The 18,718-nt window shown below is 42.3% G+C and overlaps 1 protein-coding gene across 10 annotated transcripts in view; it reads right to left on the minus strand.

Annotated features, from left to right (window-relative positions):
- Nucleotides 1-18,460, minus strand: part of ANKHD1 (ankyrin repeat and KH domain containing 1) — a 93,695-nt gene extending 75,235 nt beyond the window's left edge. For 7 of the 10 annotated variants that reach the window (XM_028738252.2, XM_077933522.1, XM_028738254.2 and 4 more), the window contains exons 1-2: nucleotides 18,045-18,460; nucleotides 2,541-2,694 (exon numbers count right to left, since the gene is read on the minus strand). In XM_028738252.2, the coding sequence (XP_028594085.2) occupies nucleotides 2,541-2,694; nucleotides 18,045-18,338 (448 nt within the window). In that variant the 5' untranslated portion in view covers nucleotides 18,339-18,460. The remainder of the gene's footprint in view (nucleotides 1-2,540; nucleotides 2,695-18,044) is intronic. The other 3 variants (XM_028738256.2, XM_028738255.2, XM_028738253.2) reach the window with 1 other exon arrangement.
- Between the last annotated feature and the right edge of the window lie 258 nt (nucleotides 18,461-18,718).

Below are 18,718 nucleotides of genomic sequence, written 5' to 3' on the forward strand. Positions count from 1 at the left end.
GCTAAAACAAGCATTCAAAATTCACCAGAAGGATTTTGCACTGGGCTATCGGCCATTTGCGACCAAGTGAAGATGCCTAGGCACCAGGATGGCATCTGACATCTCTACCATCTGGAGATGCATGCCTGAGGATCCTTGGATCTTGACTGCTTTCACACACTACCAACACATCCTGTGGAATTCTATCGGTTATATTTTATCGGCACAATGAATTTTAGGAACCAAAAAGTCATATTGAAAAAATACAACTTTCAAGCCGTCTGGCCCAAAAATGGCAACTAGGCATATATCTGAGTTTCTAACATAGTGTTAAACTATGTTTTTAAGAATGTTAGAAATATTATGTCAGCATTATTTTTCAAGTTACAGGAACTGATTATGAAATTGGCTATCATTTCCTTCTAAAGTCTTTTACACACAACTTAATGGTTCTGTTTGCATATAATGCTAACTATAGTTTAGAGTTAGAGACAAGCCACTTACATGTCTCCCCTTTCCTCTAACATGGATGTGAAGAGTTTAGAAGCTTTCATTTCCAACTTAAACTAACCACAGCTTATTATGATATCTCAACCCAGACAAATTGCAGTTAGTTTTGACTATTGTTAGTGGAAGCTAACCAACTGCAAACCGTGATTTATGAAGCAAGTTTGTTTCAATAATCCACAGCTGATTAATCACCGTTTAGGATTTGGAACTAATTCTCAACTATGCTTAATCTGAAATAGAAGCAAAGGCTTCTGACAAGTCACCTCTTAATCCTGACAATGTAACAGGGTAAGAGTAAAATTCCTAGTATGTGGAGCAACCTTGACTCCTCCTTTTAGGACACAAGAGCCCCCAAACAACTGGCTATGGGTTTGTGGCTAGGACAACAACACTGAGCAGTGACAACCTTCAATTAGAGATCCAGTTTTCCAATTTATTTCCCCCCAGAAACCCAACATTACTGTTTCTAACCAGTCTCTCTAATCCAATAATGCACCACACTGGATCTACACTGACAACTACATAGCCATTTTCAAAAACAAAACATTTTGTAGTGATCTAGATTTCTCCCCCATCTCCATTGATTATGTGCATGAATAAAGCATCTGCTGAAGCCAGGATGTACAAAATTCAGAGCCAGCAGTTTTAGGACTGATGCTTTAGGAGCCAGGGTGCAGCATGTTTTCAATGAGGTTACACTCCCCTGAAGCAGCAGGTGTGCAGCTTCAGGGTACTTCCAGATCCAGTACTGCTCCTGAAAGCTGATGTGGCAGGTGTGGCCCAATAGTTCCTTTTATCAGTTTGATTTAATATACTAGCTGTACCCCTGCCAGGAGGATATAGAACCAATGTTAGGGCACAGGGGGGAAACAGAAAAATTGGGAGGTCGGAGCTATCCTCCCTTGAACATGCTACCCATTCCGCCCCCCCCCCCCAATCTTTGCCTGGTCCTAATTGTTACATAGTCATTTCAAGTTAGATTACTGCAATATGCCCTTAAAGGCAGCCCAGAAACTTCAACTGACGCAGAATATGGCTGCCATGATTTTGTCTAGAGACATAAGCTTAGATCAGGTTCTCAAACTGTGATCCATGGATGAATTGTGATCTGTGAACTTCATTTAGATGCTCTGTGGTATGTCCAAATCAAATTATCATATTTCAATTTTACTTTATTTTTTATTTCTTATATTGTATTTTATTGTATTGTAATTTGTATTCCATGGAATGTAAAATGTAATACAATAAAATGCAATATAAAAAATAACAGGAATAGAAATAAAATTAAAAAGAATTCGCTATCTAGTACAGTGCATTGAAATTGCTACAACATGCAGGAAAATCATTAATTGGTCCACCAAGACCACCAGCAATTTTCCAATGGTCCATAGGGGGAAAGTTCGGGAATCACTAGCCTAGATTATATTTGTGTCCAATGTACCATGAAACACCTTTCATTAATATAGGTTGATGCACCAAATGAAATACATCCTAGATGCTCTGGTTAAGGTTACTGGAATGCATTTTCAAAAGGGCTACCTTTACTCCCCACTCGTCGACTTTTTGTCTGCATATTGCAAACTTAAATTATCACTGCTCAATTCACTGACTGCTACAACCAACCACGAATTACTTATTCAGATACAAACTTGAATGAGAGCCTGTTTATACTCCCATTTTTCATTAAACAATACTATCTCAAGATCCCTGAACTCATCACCACTGTGATTTGAAGCATTATTCCTGCATCACTTAGCTCAGATAACTGAGACAGTCTGTGCGAGTAAAACATAGTTTTACACAGCAGCATCTGGGTAAAACCTTGTGGAGTGCATTGCCTCAATGTCTTGAATTTGACATAAGCACGTCTAAACTCTTTTAGGCATCCCAAAGTTTTAAAATGTTCAATTCTAGAAACTCAATGGTGTTCCGAAACTCAACTTCAAGTTGTTAATGTCTGAGTACACAGCAATCTCTGTTCCTCAAGGTCAAAACTAGTGGTTCCACCACCCACAAATAAAACTACTACCAAAATGAAAAAGGAAAACTACCTGCTGCTTCCAGCAAGGCTTCTAGTCTTGCTTGCGTTTCTGGATCTACTGTTCGTAGGTCTGCTCCTTCTGCAGCACTTGACAAAAATATCTCTGATGTTGTTTTAAGCACCGGGTTATCCAGATCTTCTTGGTCCAAAATAAACGACTCAACCTGTTTGAAGACACAGAAGTTAGCTGTTACTTCTGTTTTGTTTAACAATTTATTCCAAACCAGAACAAAACTGGATACATTATGTCAAAGCCACATATTTGATAGCTACATGCATGCATTTTCGAGAACAAATGTTACTGGAGAATGAAATTTCAAAACACACACTATTAGTTGAACACATTTACAACCATTTTCAAGGAACAGTAATTTAGACTGTACTGCAGACTAAATTTAGATCACCTATAACCGCTGAACCTGCCAACATTTGGTTCTCCCTAGATGAGAGAAACCTCTCTACTACTTCAGAGACTCTGACCATAATCGCCAACTACAGTTCACTAATCATCTACTTTGGCTTGACAATTTCCCAGGAAAACCAGTTGGAGAAATGCAGATTTTTAGGTGGCATTCATATGCACACTTATTGGGGAGAAAGTCCCACAGAGCAAGGTGGATTTTACTACCAGGTAACAATACCTAGGGTTGTACTTTTATTTTTCTTCCCTGAAAAGTAAAACTGAAAACTTCCAGAGTCTGTGGTAATAATACTAATAATTTTATTATTTATACCCCACCCATCTGGCTGGGTTGCCCCAGGCACCCTGGGTGCTTCCAACACATATAAAAACATAAACTCTCAAGCATTAAAAACATCCTGTTACAGGACTGCCTTTGGATATCTTCTAAAGTCGCCTAGTTATTTGTTGCCTAGTTATTTATCTCCTTGACATCTGATGGGAGGGTGTTCCATCTGCCTTGTTCCCTGTAACTTCACTTCTCACCAGAAGGCCTCCTGAGCTGGGCCTCAGTGTCAGGGCTGAATGATAGGGGTGGAGATGCTCCTTCAGGTATACAGGGCTGGGGCAGTTTAGGGCTTTAAAGGTCAGCACCAACACTTTGAATTGTGCTCAGAAACATACTGAGTAGAAGTGAAATTCATCTGTTACCAGTTTAGCAAGCACAGAATGAATATTTTCAAGTCCAGCACCATCCAATATTGAACAGGTGTAATAATTAAACTTACTCAGCAAATGAAGAACTACCAGTTTATAGAAGATTAGTTTTATCCTAGAAGCTATAGCAGATTTTCCTCTAGATATTATTCTTGGCAGTCCACAGGCCTACAGCATGTAGACACAATGAGTTTAAGTAACACAAGTAAAAATTTCAGAATAAGAGGTCAAATGCCTGGTTGCATTACATTAAACTTGGGAGCAAAAGAATGGTTCCCCTTTTGCTTTTGATGCCAATTTGGGAAAAGAGAGTGAACAAGATGTATCTCTTGAATGACACTATTTTTTAAAAAAATCATCTTCAAATAAACACTCATTTCACCCTATGGAAAAATGTTTTTAGAGCAGGGGTGGCTAAACCTCCAATCTGGGAGCCCAATACTGATCAAGTAAAATTTTCTCATTATTTTTTCCAGCAGCAAGAAAAGGAATATAAAGTAACACAGACACAACACAAGACAGGTTTGGAAAAGAACCTCTCCACCCATATTTCCCAATGGGGATGCAAGTTATTTTCTCCTCTGCTGATCTGCATAGAACAGCCGAGGAGAGGGGTGACTTCTGAACACACCCAAAAGGATGGGGGGGCGTGTTTTGCCAAGGGTGAGTGACCCCCCCAAAAAGTGTTAAAAACTCAGATATACAGTGGTACCTCAGGATGCGAATGGGATCCGTTCCGGAGCCCTGTTCGCATCCTGAAGCAAACATAACCCACGACTGCGTGTTTGCGCATGTCGCAATTCACCGCTTCCGCGCATGACGTCATTTTGACCGTCTGAGCATGAGGCGAAACCCAGAAGTAACGTGCTCCGTTACTTCTGGGTTGCTGCGGAGCGCAACCCAAAAGTGCTCAACCTGAAGCGTATTCAACCCGAGGTATGACTGTATAAGCTAGGTGCCAAACGGCACCTCAAACCTAGATTATAAATAGGCATTCTGTTGTGGTGACTGTAATCTAACCCAGTGGTTTTCAACCAGTGTGCTGTGGCACCCTAGGTGCCATGTATGATTGGTCATCGGTGCTGTGGGCAACACTGGCCTGTCCCTCTTTCCTCCCCTCCCTCCCCCCCCCAATGCCCTCTTGCATCTCTGCCTCCCAAAGGCTTGCACAGCTATTTGTTGCAGCAGCCCCAAACTGTAGGCAAATGATGCCTCTGGGGCTGGCCAGCGGGTGCTGGTTGCCAGGAGCTGAAGTGGCCTTGGAGTAAGCAAGCAAGCAGGCAAGGAGCCCAGCCAGCCAGCCAGTCCACCAGCCCTTTCTTTGGAATGGAGAGACAAGTGGGAGGCCAGGCAGGCAGGCGCTGGCTGCACTGACCTTTCTTGTGCTTGCTGTGTGCAAGGCCTGCCTGGGAGCTAAGTGCTTGATGCTGAAGGGAAGCCTTTCCGCTATGCAGGCCCGGCAGTGCCCGCTGCTGACAATCAAGGTAAGGTGCTGGCCTCACGTTCACCTTTGGCCAGTCTCCGCTGGGCCACTAAGGCTGGGGGCATCCTCTTCCCAGGCCCCTGTGGGGGAGTGCAAGGAGGCACCTCTCTCTGGAGTGGTAGAGGGCAGCTCAGAGACCAGGGCCAGCAGCAGCAGCTGCCCAGAAGACTCCCAAGGAGAGGGGAAAGGAGAGGAGGCTGAGGGAACACTCCACAAGAGAGGGTGTTTGAAAAAGGGAGAGAGGCTGCCAGCTCTGCAAGCAAGGGGTGACATAACTGGGCTCCTGAGTCCCACAGTGGTGCCACAGAAAGAATGTAGTTGGTCAAGGGAGCCATGGACTCAAAAAGGTTGAAAACCTCTAACACCTAGAAATATCTATGTAGTCGCAATTGAACCCGTGCCAGTAGCAAAATGTGCCTGGCGCCCAATGAATTTCAAACACTGCAAAAAAGGTTACGTCATCTGTTTTATAGTGCATCCTTACAAGCATAGGTTTTCTGTTCAACCACAGATTTTCTGTTCAAAGTATTAGCAAGGATGTTTAACCAGGAGCAGTAAATAGGATTCTGCTTTTTAGTATGTTGGGTGTAGAAAATGTATTTGGGATTAAGTGTGTAAATAAGTACCATTATAGACCAAGATTTCTGCATTTAATTTTCAACTAGTTTTTAGTTTAGTTTTTTATGCTGTAAACCGCCCTGTAACCTTAGATCATAGAGCAGTATATAGATTTAATACAAAAGTAAACAAACTGCACATGGATTCATACATATTAATCTAAATAGATTAACTTGAGAGAAATCCCCATCAATTTCTCTGAAATTTAATTGAAAGTTGGTGTAAGACATTGAGTCTTAAGCCTATTTTAGTTGGAAGGATCTCCAAAATTTATGAATAAACTTGCAGTTTCAGTATGAACAATAAAGAAAGCCATACCAAAAATGTTCAGGAATAGAGCCGAGAACACCCTGATGCAGCACAATATGCTGGTACATTTTATACTTACAAGAGTTTAAAAACTTCACTATTCTTGGCCGTGAGATGCCATGTGTTGTTGTTTTTTTAAAAACACACCTTAAAAAGGCCCAGACTAGAAAAGTCTCCATTCCCCTAAATTCTAATCAAGGACAAATTTGTTTTTACCGACAAAAACAATTTGAAAAATTCAATTTCTGTTTCTCATCTTCCCTTATTTGACAGGTACTTATGTAATTTGAAATCATGGGGCTGTATCCAATGGTCCCAGGAGACCCACCAAAGCCAATGGACCTTTACTAGTCATTAATTTCAATGGGTCTACTCCGAGAAGGATAAGCACTGGATACAACCCACAGTTCCCAGACCTTTTCCAAACCTTATTTGGCCACTGCAGATGTAACTGTAAACTAGTTATTCATTAAGACTAAAACTCTACGTATGTCTACTCAGAATTAAGTCCTATTGAATTTGTGTTATTTTGCCTAGTACAGGGGTCCTCAAACTTTTTAAACAGGGGGCCAGTTCACTGTCCCTCTGACACTGTTGGGGGCCGGACTATAGTTTGAAAAAAATATGAACAAATTCCTATGCACACTGCACATACGGATGTGAGGGCGATCTGGCTGCGACATCTGTCACCCCATTGATCGCCAGGGTTGATTCGGCTGATCTGGCTGGCTAGGCGGGTGTCCCCTTCCTCCCTCACACTGCACATATTTTATTTGTAGTGCACAAAAAACAGGAAAAACAATACAATATTTAAAATGAAGAATGATTTTAATCAGCATAAACTTATAAGTATTTCAATGAGAAGTTTGGGCCTGCTCTCTCCTGACCCCACAAACCTGACCCCCTCCCAGGTCACCTTGCATCAGGGCAGCTGGCTAAGCAGAGCCTAAGCTACAAGATGGGGTCACTGACAGCTTGAATTTGCACAAGCCACTCTCTCTCTTGGCTTTAGCCGTCACCTCTCCTGTCTGCAATGGGGGGGTGGGGGTGGGAAATAACACTGGCCTACCTTACAGGGTTACTGTAAGGATTACATAACCATAATATCATAAGCGAAGCAAAGCTGCTCCTGACAACAGTCTCCCCAGCACAGAATCCGCTCAGCTCCCTCCAGTGTTTTGTGACCTCCTAATAAAAAAAGGGGAACTCACACCCCCAAACAACTGCTTTGCTGGACCCCCACCCACTTCACATAAACACCCGCCTTATAAAAAGTTAAGCCCCTGTCACATCAACACACCCATGTACTCTCTCTGGACAACCTCCAGCCCCCTCCAAAAGGCACATCCCCTTCCCACCAGTTCTGGCTCAGAAAGTGGATTCTCAATATCTCCCCCCGCCCCCAAAAAACCCCCCAACACACTTCCACCTTCCCAAGCCTCACCCTACAAAACTAGCATATTCATAGCCAATGGTAGGGGAGGTCTCTTGGAAGCGCTATGCCAAGCATAGGCAAACTCAGCCCTCCAGATGTTTCGGGACCAAAACTCCCATCATCCCTGACCACTGGTCCTGTTAGCTAGGGATGATGGGAGTTGTAGTCCCAAAACATCTGGAGGGCCGAGTTTGCCTATGCCTGCGCTATGGAATTTGCTTTGCAGCCAAAATCTTTTTTTAAAAAAAGCCACCCACAGATCTTGAATTAAAGCCGCTGCCACTTAAAAGCACCTCGTGTTTGAGACCCGCATTCTCTGACGATTTACAAAAGCAGCACATTTTAACAAAGCCACCTCCTCCTCTTCTTGCCCGCCTTCCCCATGATCTAACCATGATCTTTGCCCAGCAAGCCCCACATGGACGACTAGGAGTTTTGTAACTGGGATTGAGAATGAAGAAAGCCAGAGAAGGAAGGAGAAGAGGGAGGTCATCTTCCCTGAGCTGGACTGGGCTCCGCAGGCGCCTCCGCCCTATGGTGTCTGGGCAGAGTTCTTTGCTGCAGCAGCATGCTGCTGCTGGCTGAGATTCGGGGAGACCCATTAGGCAGCAGCGGGTTCTGCAATTGCCGGGCAGGCTGGGTTCAGGACCCCGGCGGGCTGGATGTGGCCCGCGGATCATAGTTTGGGGCCCCTGACCTAGTACATCAACCCACGTCATTAGTATACAGTGGTACCTCAGGTTACATACGCTTCAGGTTACAGACTCTGCTAATCCAGAAATAGTACCTCGGATTAAGAACTTTGCTTCAGGATGAGAATGGAAATCGTGCTCCGGCAGCACGGCAGCAGACCCCATTAGCTAAAGTGGTGCTTCAGGTTAAGAACAGTTTCATGTTAAGAATGGACCTCAAGAACCCAAGGTACCACTATAGTATAGTATAGTATAGTATAGTATAGTATAGTATAGTATAGTATAGTATAGTATAGTATAGTATAGTGGCTGAAGGGATGTAAGCCTTAATTTCCTGCCACCTGAAGATGACCCTTATCTTCCTCTGGTTGTATATTCTGCTCTGAACAACTAGATTTGGTGTTCCCTGAAGCACAAAAAAGCAACCATGTTGGTCCATTTAAAAAAACCCTCCAAAATCCATACTTGGGCAATATTTTTATTAGGAACAGCCAAACTGTCACAAAAAGCATTTTGTGGCAAACTTTTGAATTCTCCTGAGCCCTTGTACCTCACCATCACTTTGTGTAGCAGCTGACTAAGGGTTTGTTTTCCTTCCAATTACAGTCATACCTCGGGTTAGATGTGCTTCAGGTTGAGCGTTTTTAAGTTACGTTCCGTGGTGACCCAGAAATAACGGAGCGCGTTACTTCTGGGTTTTGCCGCTCGCGCAGACGCTCAAAACGACGTCACGCGCATGCGCAGAACGCGATCCGCGCACGCGCAGACACATATTGCGTTTTACTCAGGATGCGAACAGGGCTCCAGAACGGATCCCGTTCGCATCCAGAGGTACCACTGTAACTGTGCAACACCTTCCTCATATTCAATTAAAACACACAATGACTATAGAATTCTGCCTTCCAGACTCCATGTCAAGACCTTCCAACCAGATCATCCAAGACACCTGGGTCACACTTTCATATTGTTATGCTCATAGTCAATACACATAGTTAGCATAGGCTTGAAGAAAGTAGAGATGACCAATTGGTCTTAAAATGGCTAAAGGCTTAATGGTTAACATCAGGTTGTTGGGTTTTTTTTAAAAGGCAACTTGAATAGCCCTCTCCATCAACCATTTCAGAGATACCACTCCACTGCAATATGGGCTTCCAAGATACTGTATACACTAAATCTCTGCAGGAGTGTTGGCAACCAAAATATTCAGATCACAATACAGTCGTACCTTGGAAGTCGAACGGAATCCGTTCCAAAGTCCATTCAACTTCCAAAACGTTTGGAAACCAAAGTGTGGCTTCTGATTGGCTGCAGGAAGCTCCTGTAGCTGTGCTGGATGTTCGACTTCCAAAAATCTTTTGAAAACTGGAACACTCACTTCCAGTTTTCAATCATCCGGAAGCCAAAACATACAAGTTCCAAGGCGTTCAGCAACCAAGGTACAACTGTACTTGAAGTTCATAACGTGTGACTACACCCTTTAGTTTCATTTGGAATTATGTCAGGAAAGAATCCTTTAACTAAATTGATTCCCTCCTTCCTAAAGGCTATTCTAGAGTGCAACCACACTGCACTAATTTCACTGGGACCACAGTAAGGTACAAGGACTTCCTGGTCAGGAGGCCTGCTACTTGGAACATGAAAATGACAAATAAACCTTAACATATTCATGCAAAACCGTTATTAGGCAAACCAAAGTGTCACAAAATAGCGTGAAAAGCTTGAAAGTTCTTCAGAACACTTCATTAGGAAAGATGGTAAACAAATTAAGTTATTTAAAACATTAGAGAATCATCTAATAATTTACTATTATTGTTTAAGGATACCGGGCGTACATAGTTTTGAGTCCCTTCCAACTATACAATTCTATGAAGTTAAGGCTGGCATGGCAGTGACAAATATTTTATATCAATACCAAAAGCATCATTATGTTTTTGGTATAATCCTATTCATTAGAACCTAGGTTTTCAACCAGTGTGCCATGGCACCCTGAGGTGACTTGAATGATGGCCAGGGATGCAGCAAGTGGTCCCATCCCCCGTCCCTCCTTTGATGGGGAAAAAAACCACATGGCTTCCAACACAAAGCTGGAAGCTCCCTACTCAGACAAATGAGATGAACTTCTTTACTTTTTCATGTATGACCGTGCTATGTGAAGCCGGTCACTTTCGAAAGAGCGCTGCCCAAGTGTGTACCTCTCTAGCACATCTCTATGATTCCAGCTCCTGAGGGGGGCGGGTGAGAGGGAAGCCTGCAAGCAGGAGAGGAGGGAAGCAGATGGTTCATGGGGCCAGTGTGGCAAGAGTGAGGCAATGGTTGAACCCGGCAAGGTAACTTCTTCCTGCCAGGGATGCAGCCAGTGTAAGCCCTACTTGGCAGTAGACCCATTGGTAGATAGTGGGGCAGCCTCGACCTGCTGAGCCCAGTGCATTCTGCTCTTGAGTAGTACTTTGCTAGGCAAAGCCTATCTTTATCCTCTTCATAATCATTACTGGGTTGCTGGCAGTGTTGAGTCCTGCTCAAGAGGAAACCCATTGAAATAGGTGGGTAATAGATGGGTAATAAACTGCAATAGAAATAATAATACTATCAAAGAGGAGACCTACTGAAATTGATGGGTATGGCTGACTCAGGGGTCACTGACCTCCAATGGGTCTTCCCTGAGTAGGAGAATACCCTTTTATATTGGGTTGTGGCCAGTGTTAATCTTACTCAGTGTCGGCCCATTGAAATTGATGGCTATGACTGATGGTGTCAATGATTTCCAGTGAAGCCAGTTGGGGCTTAGAACACAGCAAGACAGAGCTCCTCAGCAACCTTCAAAACCAAGTAAGGATGGGGAGGGGGCATCCCAGTGATGCGCATGGTGGCCTGGAATGGAACTTGCTTGTAAATGGTGATTCCCCTGTATCCCACAGGGGAGCTGAAGAAAGTATGTGGTTGGTCAAGGGAGCTGTGGACACAAAAAACGTTGCTCTACATTAGAGCAAGCAAGTCTACCTCTCATTCTAATACAGTGGTACCTCGGGTTAAGTACTTAATTCGTTCCGGAGGTCCGTACTTAACCTGAAACTGTTCTTAACCTGAAGCACCACTTTAGCTTATGGGGCCTCCTGCTGCCGCCGCGCCACTGCTGCGCAATTTCGGTTCTCATCCTGAAGCAAAGTTCTTAACCCGAGGTACTATTTCTGGGTTAGCAGAGTCTGTAACCTGAAGCGTCTGTAACCTGAAGCATATGTAACCTGAGGTACCACTGTATTAGAACAGACTTGCCTAAAATACAAAATAAATTACAAAACGAATCATGGCAACAAATAAATAAAAGGATATTCTAAGTATGTGCAGCTGTACTGTCACTACCTTTCTGCTTCCCCTGGTTAACAAATGGTACCTCCCCCCTTGCCCTGCTGGCCCTAAATATCATTAAGCATTACTTTGGCAGCAAAAGGTAGCCAGGATTCTCTAAGATTTTTAACCAGTTGGGTTGATGTAACACTGAGATGAAGTTAGAATAGATTGAGTATTTTAGCTGTTGTATGTTTTAAAGTATGGTTGTGGTTTTATTTCTTGATTTTATTGTTTTATCCTTTTGTATACCCCTTTGAAGTTTGTTTGTTTTCAATCAAGTAAGGTAAAAAATTTATGGAGTAAATAAATAAGTAAAAAATAATTATGTGTGCAAAAGTTCTAACAGGATTCACAGGATTTAACTGGTCAAATGTAACTTCTGAGTTTTAAAGACTTGAAAAATATTTTGTAACGTTTTGGTGAAGTTTTATCAAGAGAAGGGAGACAACAATTTTGCTTTGAAACTATTTTAACGATTTGATTCAAAAAGCTATTACTGTTTCAACAAATTCTGCAGTGATGAGGATTTCAGAAAAATACATATTTCTTAATAAACATTTTCATGAAATTAATCTGACATGATGAATGGATACAATAGTGAAGTGGGCATGCAGTAATTTTTCAGACAACTATCCCAAGAAAGCATGCATAATATAAATCAGGGTGGATAAAAATCAATGTTTTTTTAAAGAACATTTAAAAATCAGATTTTTTTCTTCAAATCAGATTTTTAAAATAAAATGCTTTTGGAGGAAAAATCTTTCTAAAGACAGTTTTCTATTTAAGTTACATCGGGGGTCAGCAAACTTTTTCAGCAGGGGTCCAGTCCACTGTCCCTCAGACCTTGTGGGGGGCCGGACTATTTTTTTTTTTGGGGGGGGGGGAAATGAACAAATTCTTATGCCCCACAAATAACCCAGAAATGCATTTTAAATAAAAGGACACATTCTACTCAGGTAAATACACGCTGGACCGTCTGCAGGCCGGATTGAGAAGGCGATTGGGTTGGATCTGGCCCCCGGGTCTTAGTTTGCCTACCCATGAGTTACATTATAGTCCAAAGGCTATTCATCAGGAAATAAAGATTTGTTTTAAGTTTTTCATGTGTGCTAAAACTCAGTCTAAGTTTGTTTGTTTTTTAAATCGTTTAACCACATCAGTTCACAAACATGCTACAATGTTATGGTTGTAGTTAAATAAATTGTTTAAATTGTTATTAAGGAAATGATTATTTTTCTCCTTCCAATAAAGTACAGCAGAAAAGTTGTCCAAATATAAACAATAATTTCATAATTACCTGTCTTTGTATTTCTAATAGTATAACCAAATCAGTGATTTTTTTATATAACTGTAAAAACGTATCTGAAAATTTATTATTCCAAAAAGGAAACCTTCATCTGGTTGTAAATATTAAGATTATACCAGCAAGAATGAGTCTTTCTGTAGAAAAATGATTTAAATCAAGTCTTACTGACTAGTAATTTAAATTGATTTGATTTAAATCAAATCAAATCCACCCTGACATAAATGCATAGCTCTCTGAGTGTATTGAAATTTACAATTATGTTAACTGTTTATTTATATAAATTACATTAACAGGCCTTGCTTCTTTTCTTAAAATATACACAATATAAATAAGAGTGAGTATGAGATGTCATGTGTTAATATTTACAATTATTCCAACAGAAATGTTTTCCAAGTAAAGCTTTGAATATGTTTGAATAAAACATTTAAGTTACATTATGAGCCCATTATTGAATCCTGGTCCCTAATTAAATATTTCGGTTCCAATGCTTTGTTTTTTTTTTTTTGTTTTTTTTGAAAAACATTAGATTTCTATAGTATTTTAGTCCAAATCAAGCATGCTAAGTCAGATGCCAATTGTTCACTAAGACATTTTCAATTCAGAATTTTAAAAAAAACCCCTAACATGCTGAAATGCTATAAAGTTTTATTCACAAGGATAGGATAATTTATTCTCAAGATATAGGACGGAAGCAACTTCGTCAACAATTCTGGAGCTGTAGACGTGTATTAAATAGGCCAAAATTTACTTGATCAGCAAAAGCCTTGAAAAAAAACCTTATTTTCAATGGCACGTGGTGGTATTTCATTTAAGGAAAATAACACTGTTAAAGTAGCATATAAAAGGATCAATTGTTACAAGAACACAAACACAGTTAGTCCTTACTGGCTGGTAAAGTAAGTTCTTGGGTCATGATGATGCCTTTTCTTCACCTCATTAGGATATTTCAAGCAGCCTATCTATAAAATTGAAAATTTGCTTTTGGTAGTTAAAACTATTCTAGCTGGTGACTGAGGGGAAATGTCTTATCAGTCAATGCCTCGATTAATACGCCTTGATACAGGGAAATCTCTAAATTAATTTTGAAATCTACAAACTTATTTCCAGCCTAATAAAATTGCTGTAAAGGTATTTTGCAACTATTTTCAAGCATGTGAAGGGCCATGGGGCATTAAGTGATTTATAAGTCAAACATAGCAACTTGAATTGTACGCAGAAAGCAAGAGAGCCAATCATATCCTGCTCCCAGCTACCTCCTGCTACAAGGACCAATGTTACTATGTTCTACACTTGTTGTAGCCACCAAAAAGTCTTCAAATGGCAACCCTTGCACTGAGTGCACTCCAGCTGTCTAGCCTTTAAAATACAGGTATGAATAATAGTAGTTAGGTCCATTAATCAAGGATTGTAGGCCTTTTTCATCAAATGAAGTTGGATAAGTACACCCCCAAAGCTATGAATATCCAAGGGTAGCTGAATCGCCAGCCAAGAGTCACTGCATTGTTAGCTGAATCAGGCTAGAAATGTAAGAATGTGATTCACATCTGAACTAAACAGACCAGCACCAGAGAATGAAACTCTCATACATTTTAAAACAATGAATATGGGGAGAAGACCAATTGCAGGAAAGGACCTAACAAGCAGGAGCCTCAGAAGACGAGAATACCTTTTCAGTTTGCCCTTGTCTCTATATTGTAGTCTACCAGCATGACTACCGTGATCCTGGCTTATTTTCCTGATTTAACAAGGAGCTCCAGCTTAATGCAAGTCAGGATCTTCACACCAGAGGTGGCATACAACAGAAGTTGAAGAGCACTTGGCCCTGATGCTCATTCCTGGCTTCATAAACCAGGGTTTATAAAGCCTAATATGATCACACAAGCCAGACTATAGGCGAAGACCAAGGGTATTGCTTCAGAATTCCAACTGTAAATGTACAATGGACATTTAAAGAAAATACAGCACAACTGTAACACATCTATTCTTTTCTTAACCATCTTAGATTAAGGTATAAATATGCCAGTAATCCCTGTGCAATCCTAACCATGCCAACTCAGTAGTCCCACTGAATTAAACGGGGCTTACTCAAAGAGAAAAAGTTTCAGATTGCAGTCCTATTCTACTCTTCACTGGCAGATTATACAAAGATCCCATTTCCCCCAGATATCTTTGGGAGCCAGTGAAAAGTTAGGAGGCAGCAAGTGGAGCAGGCCAGAACCTGCATTGACCCCAAATATATTTTCAAGTACACATTAATGTTCTCCTATGTAAGTGAATTGTTTCTCTTCACCCATAAATAGTACACTGCAACCTCCTATCCCTGACACTATGAATCCAGGTTTCCACTGACAGGGAGAACCACCCATCCTCACACTACCTTCTACCCTTCCCCAGACAGATATTTCAGTTCTATAATCATGATAGCCAAATCTTCCCTAACTATAGCACCTATTTCCCCCTCACAACACAAATTTTCTTCCCCTTTAAGTTTCTTATCTGTTCCATATAAGTACAATTTTCTGAAATACATTTCAAATACTGGATTTCTGCTCCTTTCTTTGCTTCCCAAACCAACTGTTCACAAGACTGCAAAGGGGGAAAAGCCTTAATTCCCTCCCCCTTTGATTTAGTACAACTGACATATTCTTAAAACTGCTTCTTAAAACTTCTTAAATGACCAATTCAGGCCATTCTTCACCATGCTTTAGTTATTTCTTTTCTCCATAACATGTAATATAGAGGGCTTTTGAACTATATGAGAATTAGGTCTTCTACCAAATACTGGGAAATGTTTTTCCACTAGCAAAACCTCACAATCGGATAAGGTTTTCTGGCCATAAATCTATAGGAATACTGTTCAGTATTAGGACATCAAATATGTGGTGCAGTTAATTATTTGCATGTAAGAGCTAATTTTACAAAACTTCTATCCGAGTTTGATCAGCATAATCTGAGAACTCCAATTTATAAATACGTTTCTTCTCGCCCAATTATTTATAATTGAGTTGTGTACAAAACTAGAGAATAAATGAACACATTATATTAAAGCAATGGTGGGCTCTTTGGAAAAAGTTCATTAGAGCTTATTCAGTAAGATTATCAGTAATAGATGAAATTTCTTTGGAAAGCAGCTGGACTGCTGATTGTGTTCTAGGACATACTTTCATTGCTAAAATAGATGTGATGGCAGCAAACCTGCTTAGAGGAGCCAAATCACATAAGCAGCACGGGGTCCAGGTTATAGACCAAAATAGGGAACACAGGTTGGATGGAGGTTCTGAACTTTCCCCCACCCATGATTTACCTACCCAGGGTTTGCTGCCCTAGTTCTCCTCCTCAGCCAAACTTCAACACTGGAAGTTGGGTAGAAAAGTGCCTGGTGAAGGGTGAAAGGAAAAGGCAGGCACAAAAACTATTTAGTTCTTATCTTCTTTTCTCTTTTGCTCTAAAAGCCAGTTTTGCACCCCAGTTTACAACTGCCCAGATCCAAGTCTAAAACAAGTCTGCCATAGTTGCATCTCATTTTGCCCTCAATAGACACAGGATAATCGTGAGGCCCAATTAACTCCCTAAAACTCCTTAATCCATGCATGGGTGCTGTTTGGACAGCAACAAAATGAACTTTTGAGGAAGACAAGTGTTCCCTAATGACAGAAATACTGAAACAGAATGGGAATGTGCAAAGAACAGAGGGATACTGAGTGACAGCCATGAAGGTAAGGGAATGAAAAGCTTGTATTTGAAATGAAAGAAACCAAATTTCTCCATTACATCCTCCCTCCCTTTGCTTCACCCACTAGTTAGACTAAACTCTCTTGGAGTCATGATTCATCTTTTCAAAGTGTTTAAATACCACATGCCCCAAGTCCCCAGGCAAAAATGATCTGAAGATTCCCCCTCCCCCAAACACAAATTCTTCAATTATGAGAGCTAAAAACCTATTTTTAATTGAAAATTGGTCTTTAAAATTTCAAGTAGCATCCTGTAAGCTATGCAGAGGTGCCTTTAGAACCACTCTGCACTTGCTACAGCTATTAGTAAAATCACTTATTTTATGCTAGTTTAAAAGCATCTTTTAAAAGCATATTGAGTAAATCCCTACAAAATAATGTTGTGAAAAGGTTGAAAGGATAGTTTCCAAAGAAAAAAAGTAAACAATGCAAGAAATTACAACAGATGTACCCAGATACTAAAAACAGTATATTTATCACCAACAGGGACTTTCTGACCAATCTTTAGAAGTTAAACAAGCATTTTTGCAAGTCCACATTTCTCACATATGCGTGAAAAAAATTCTTTTTCACCATAAGCAATGTAGCAAGTGAATATTTCAAAACTTACTGTAAATGATGGAGTCAAAGATACTTTCTTTCACATGAATTATTGTGTTAGAAAGCAGAAATATTATATTGCAACTGAGGGAGAAAAGCAATTTGCTTATAACCCTCCATCGCTACTGGAACACATTTAAGTGTAAATGGGACAAACCACATTGTGACTTCACTAAACTTCCAGGAATTTTGTATGGAGATTTGAAAGATACTCAAGTTTTGCCTTATTTACTGTGCAGGTGCAGTGCAGACATTTGTGGCAGCAAAACGCACACCTGGAATAAGCACCACAGTGTACCTACCACAGCAGAACTACGACGCTTGTCGTCCCCAAAAACTGATGGGAGCATTTGAAATGCGATTTACTCTTCCCACCGATCTCTCAAAGCGAGCCTTGAGGAGACGCTAATAAGCCATCAGCACTTTCTATAATAAAATTACTCCTTGCAGGCCACGGGCGGGCGAGAGGGCAGGGAGGACGGCGCGGCAGAAGAGCGCTTCCGCCATCATCCGGACCCAAAAGCAGGTACGGAGCGGCGGCGGGGGGGGGGGCGCAGCGAGACGGGACATGCTCGATGTTTTGTCTTCGTTTTAGTTGTTTTATCTCACAATGAACAAAGAAGGGGGGGCACTGCTTACATTAAAACCGGGGGGGGGAGGCAGGCAGGCGTGAGTGGGGGGCGCCGCGCGCATCTGGGTGGGTCTCCACCCTCCTTTATTCCGGGGCCGGCCTGCAAGGGAGGCTTCTGAACCCTGACGGGCGGGGCTGGTACCCAAGCGCGGGAGGGAGCTCGGTTCGAGACGGCACCCTCCGGCCCCTCCTCCTCCTCCTGCTCCAGCCTGGCGGGAGCGAAGGCCTACCTCTCCCTGCCTCTCACCTCAGACACCTCGTCCTCGTCGCTGCCGGACCCACCGCCGCCCCCGCTTCTCAGCACAGCGGCCGCCAGTTTAAAGTCGAGGGCGGCGGCGGCCCCGGCCTCCCCCGAAGTTGTTGCCGGCCCTGCCGGCCCACAGGGCCCGGCCTCGCCGAAGAGGCGCACGGCCCGCAAGCCCAGCGGGTTAGGCCCGGCCGTGGAGGCCTCGACGATGGCGGCCGGGGCAGCGCGGGGCGTCACCGAGTCTATCTCCTCATCGCCGGCGGGGGTCGGGGCGGCCGTGCCGTCCGTGAGCATCGCGCGCCGATCCAAGCTTAAGCCCGTGGGAGGAGGGGAGGGGGAAACGCCGTCTCCGTCCCCTCACAGCAGCAGCGCCACTAACTTCTCACACCCTACCTAACCCGCAGCCACCGCAATGCCCTCACCAATCCTTTCCCCTGTTCTCATTGGCCATATATTTCTAATGACCCAGCGCCATTCGACGCGGTACCTGTCACTCTGCGCCTTCGTCAGGCGCTACCTCACCCTCCCACCACCAAGATGCTTTGAGAGTACACGTCGAGGCGGTTTAGACTGCCCGCCCACCACCTTTAGGCTTGTACGCTCGCTTCCTGAAAGTGCCTCGGTATTACTAGGCCGTTTGCCTGTCAATCAAATACTGTCCTGGAACCTTGCTA

This window comes from Podarcis muralis, chromosome 8 (assembly GCF_964188315.1).
Source record: "Podarcis muralis chromosome 8, rPodMur119.hap1.1, whole genome shotgun sequence".
NCBI lineage: Eukaryota > Metazoa > Chordata > Lepidosauria > Squamata > Lacertidae > Podarcis > Podarcis muralis.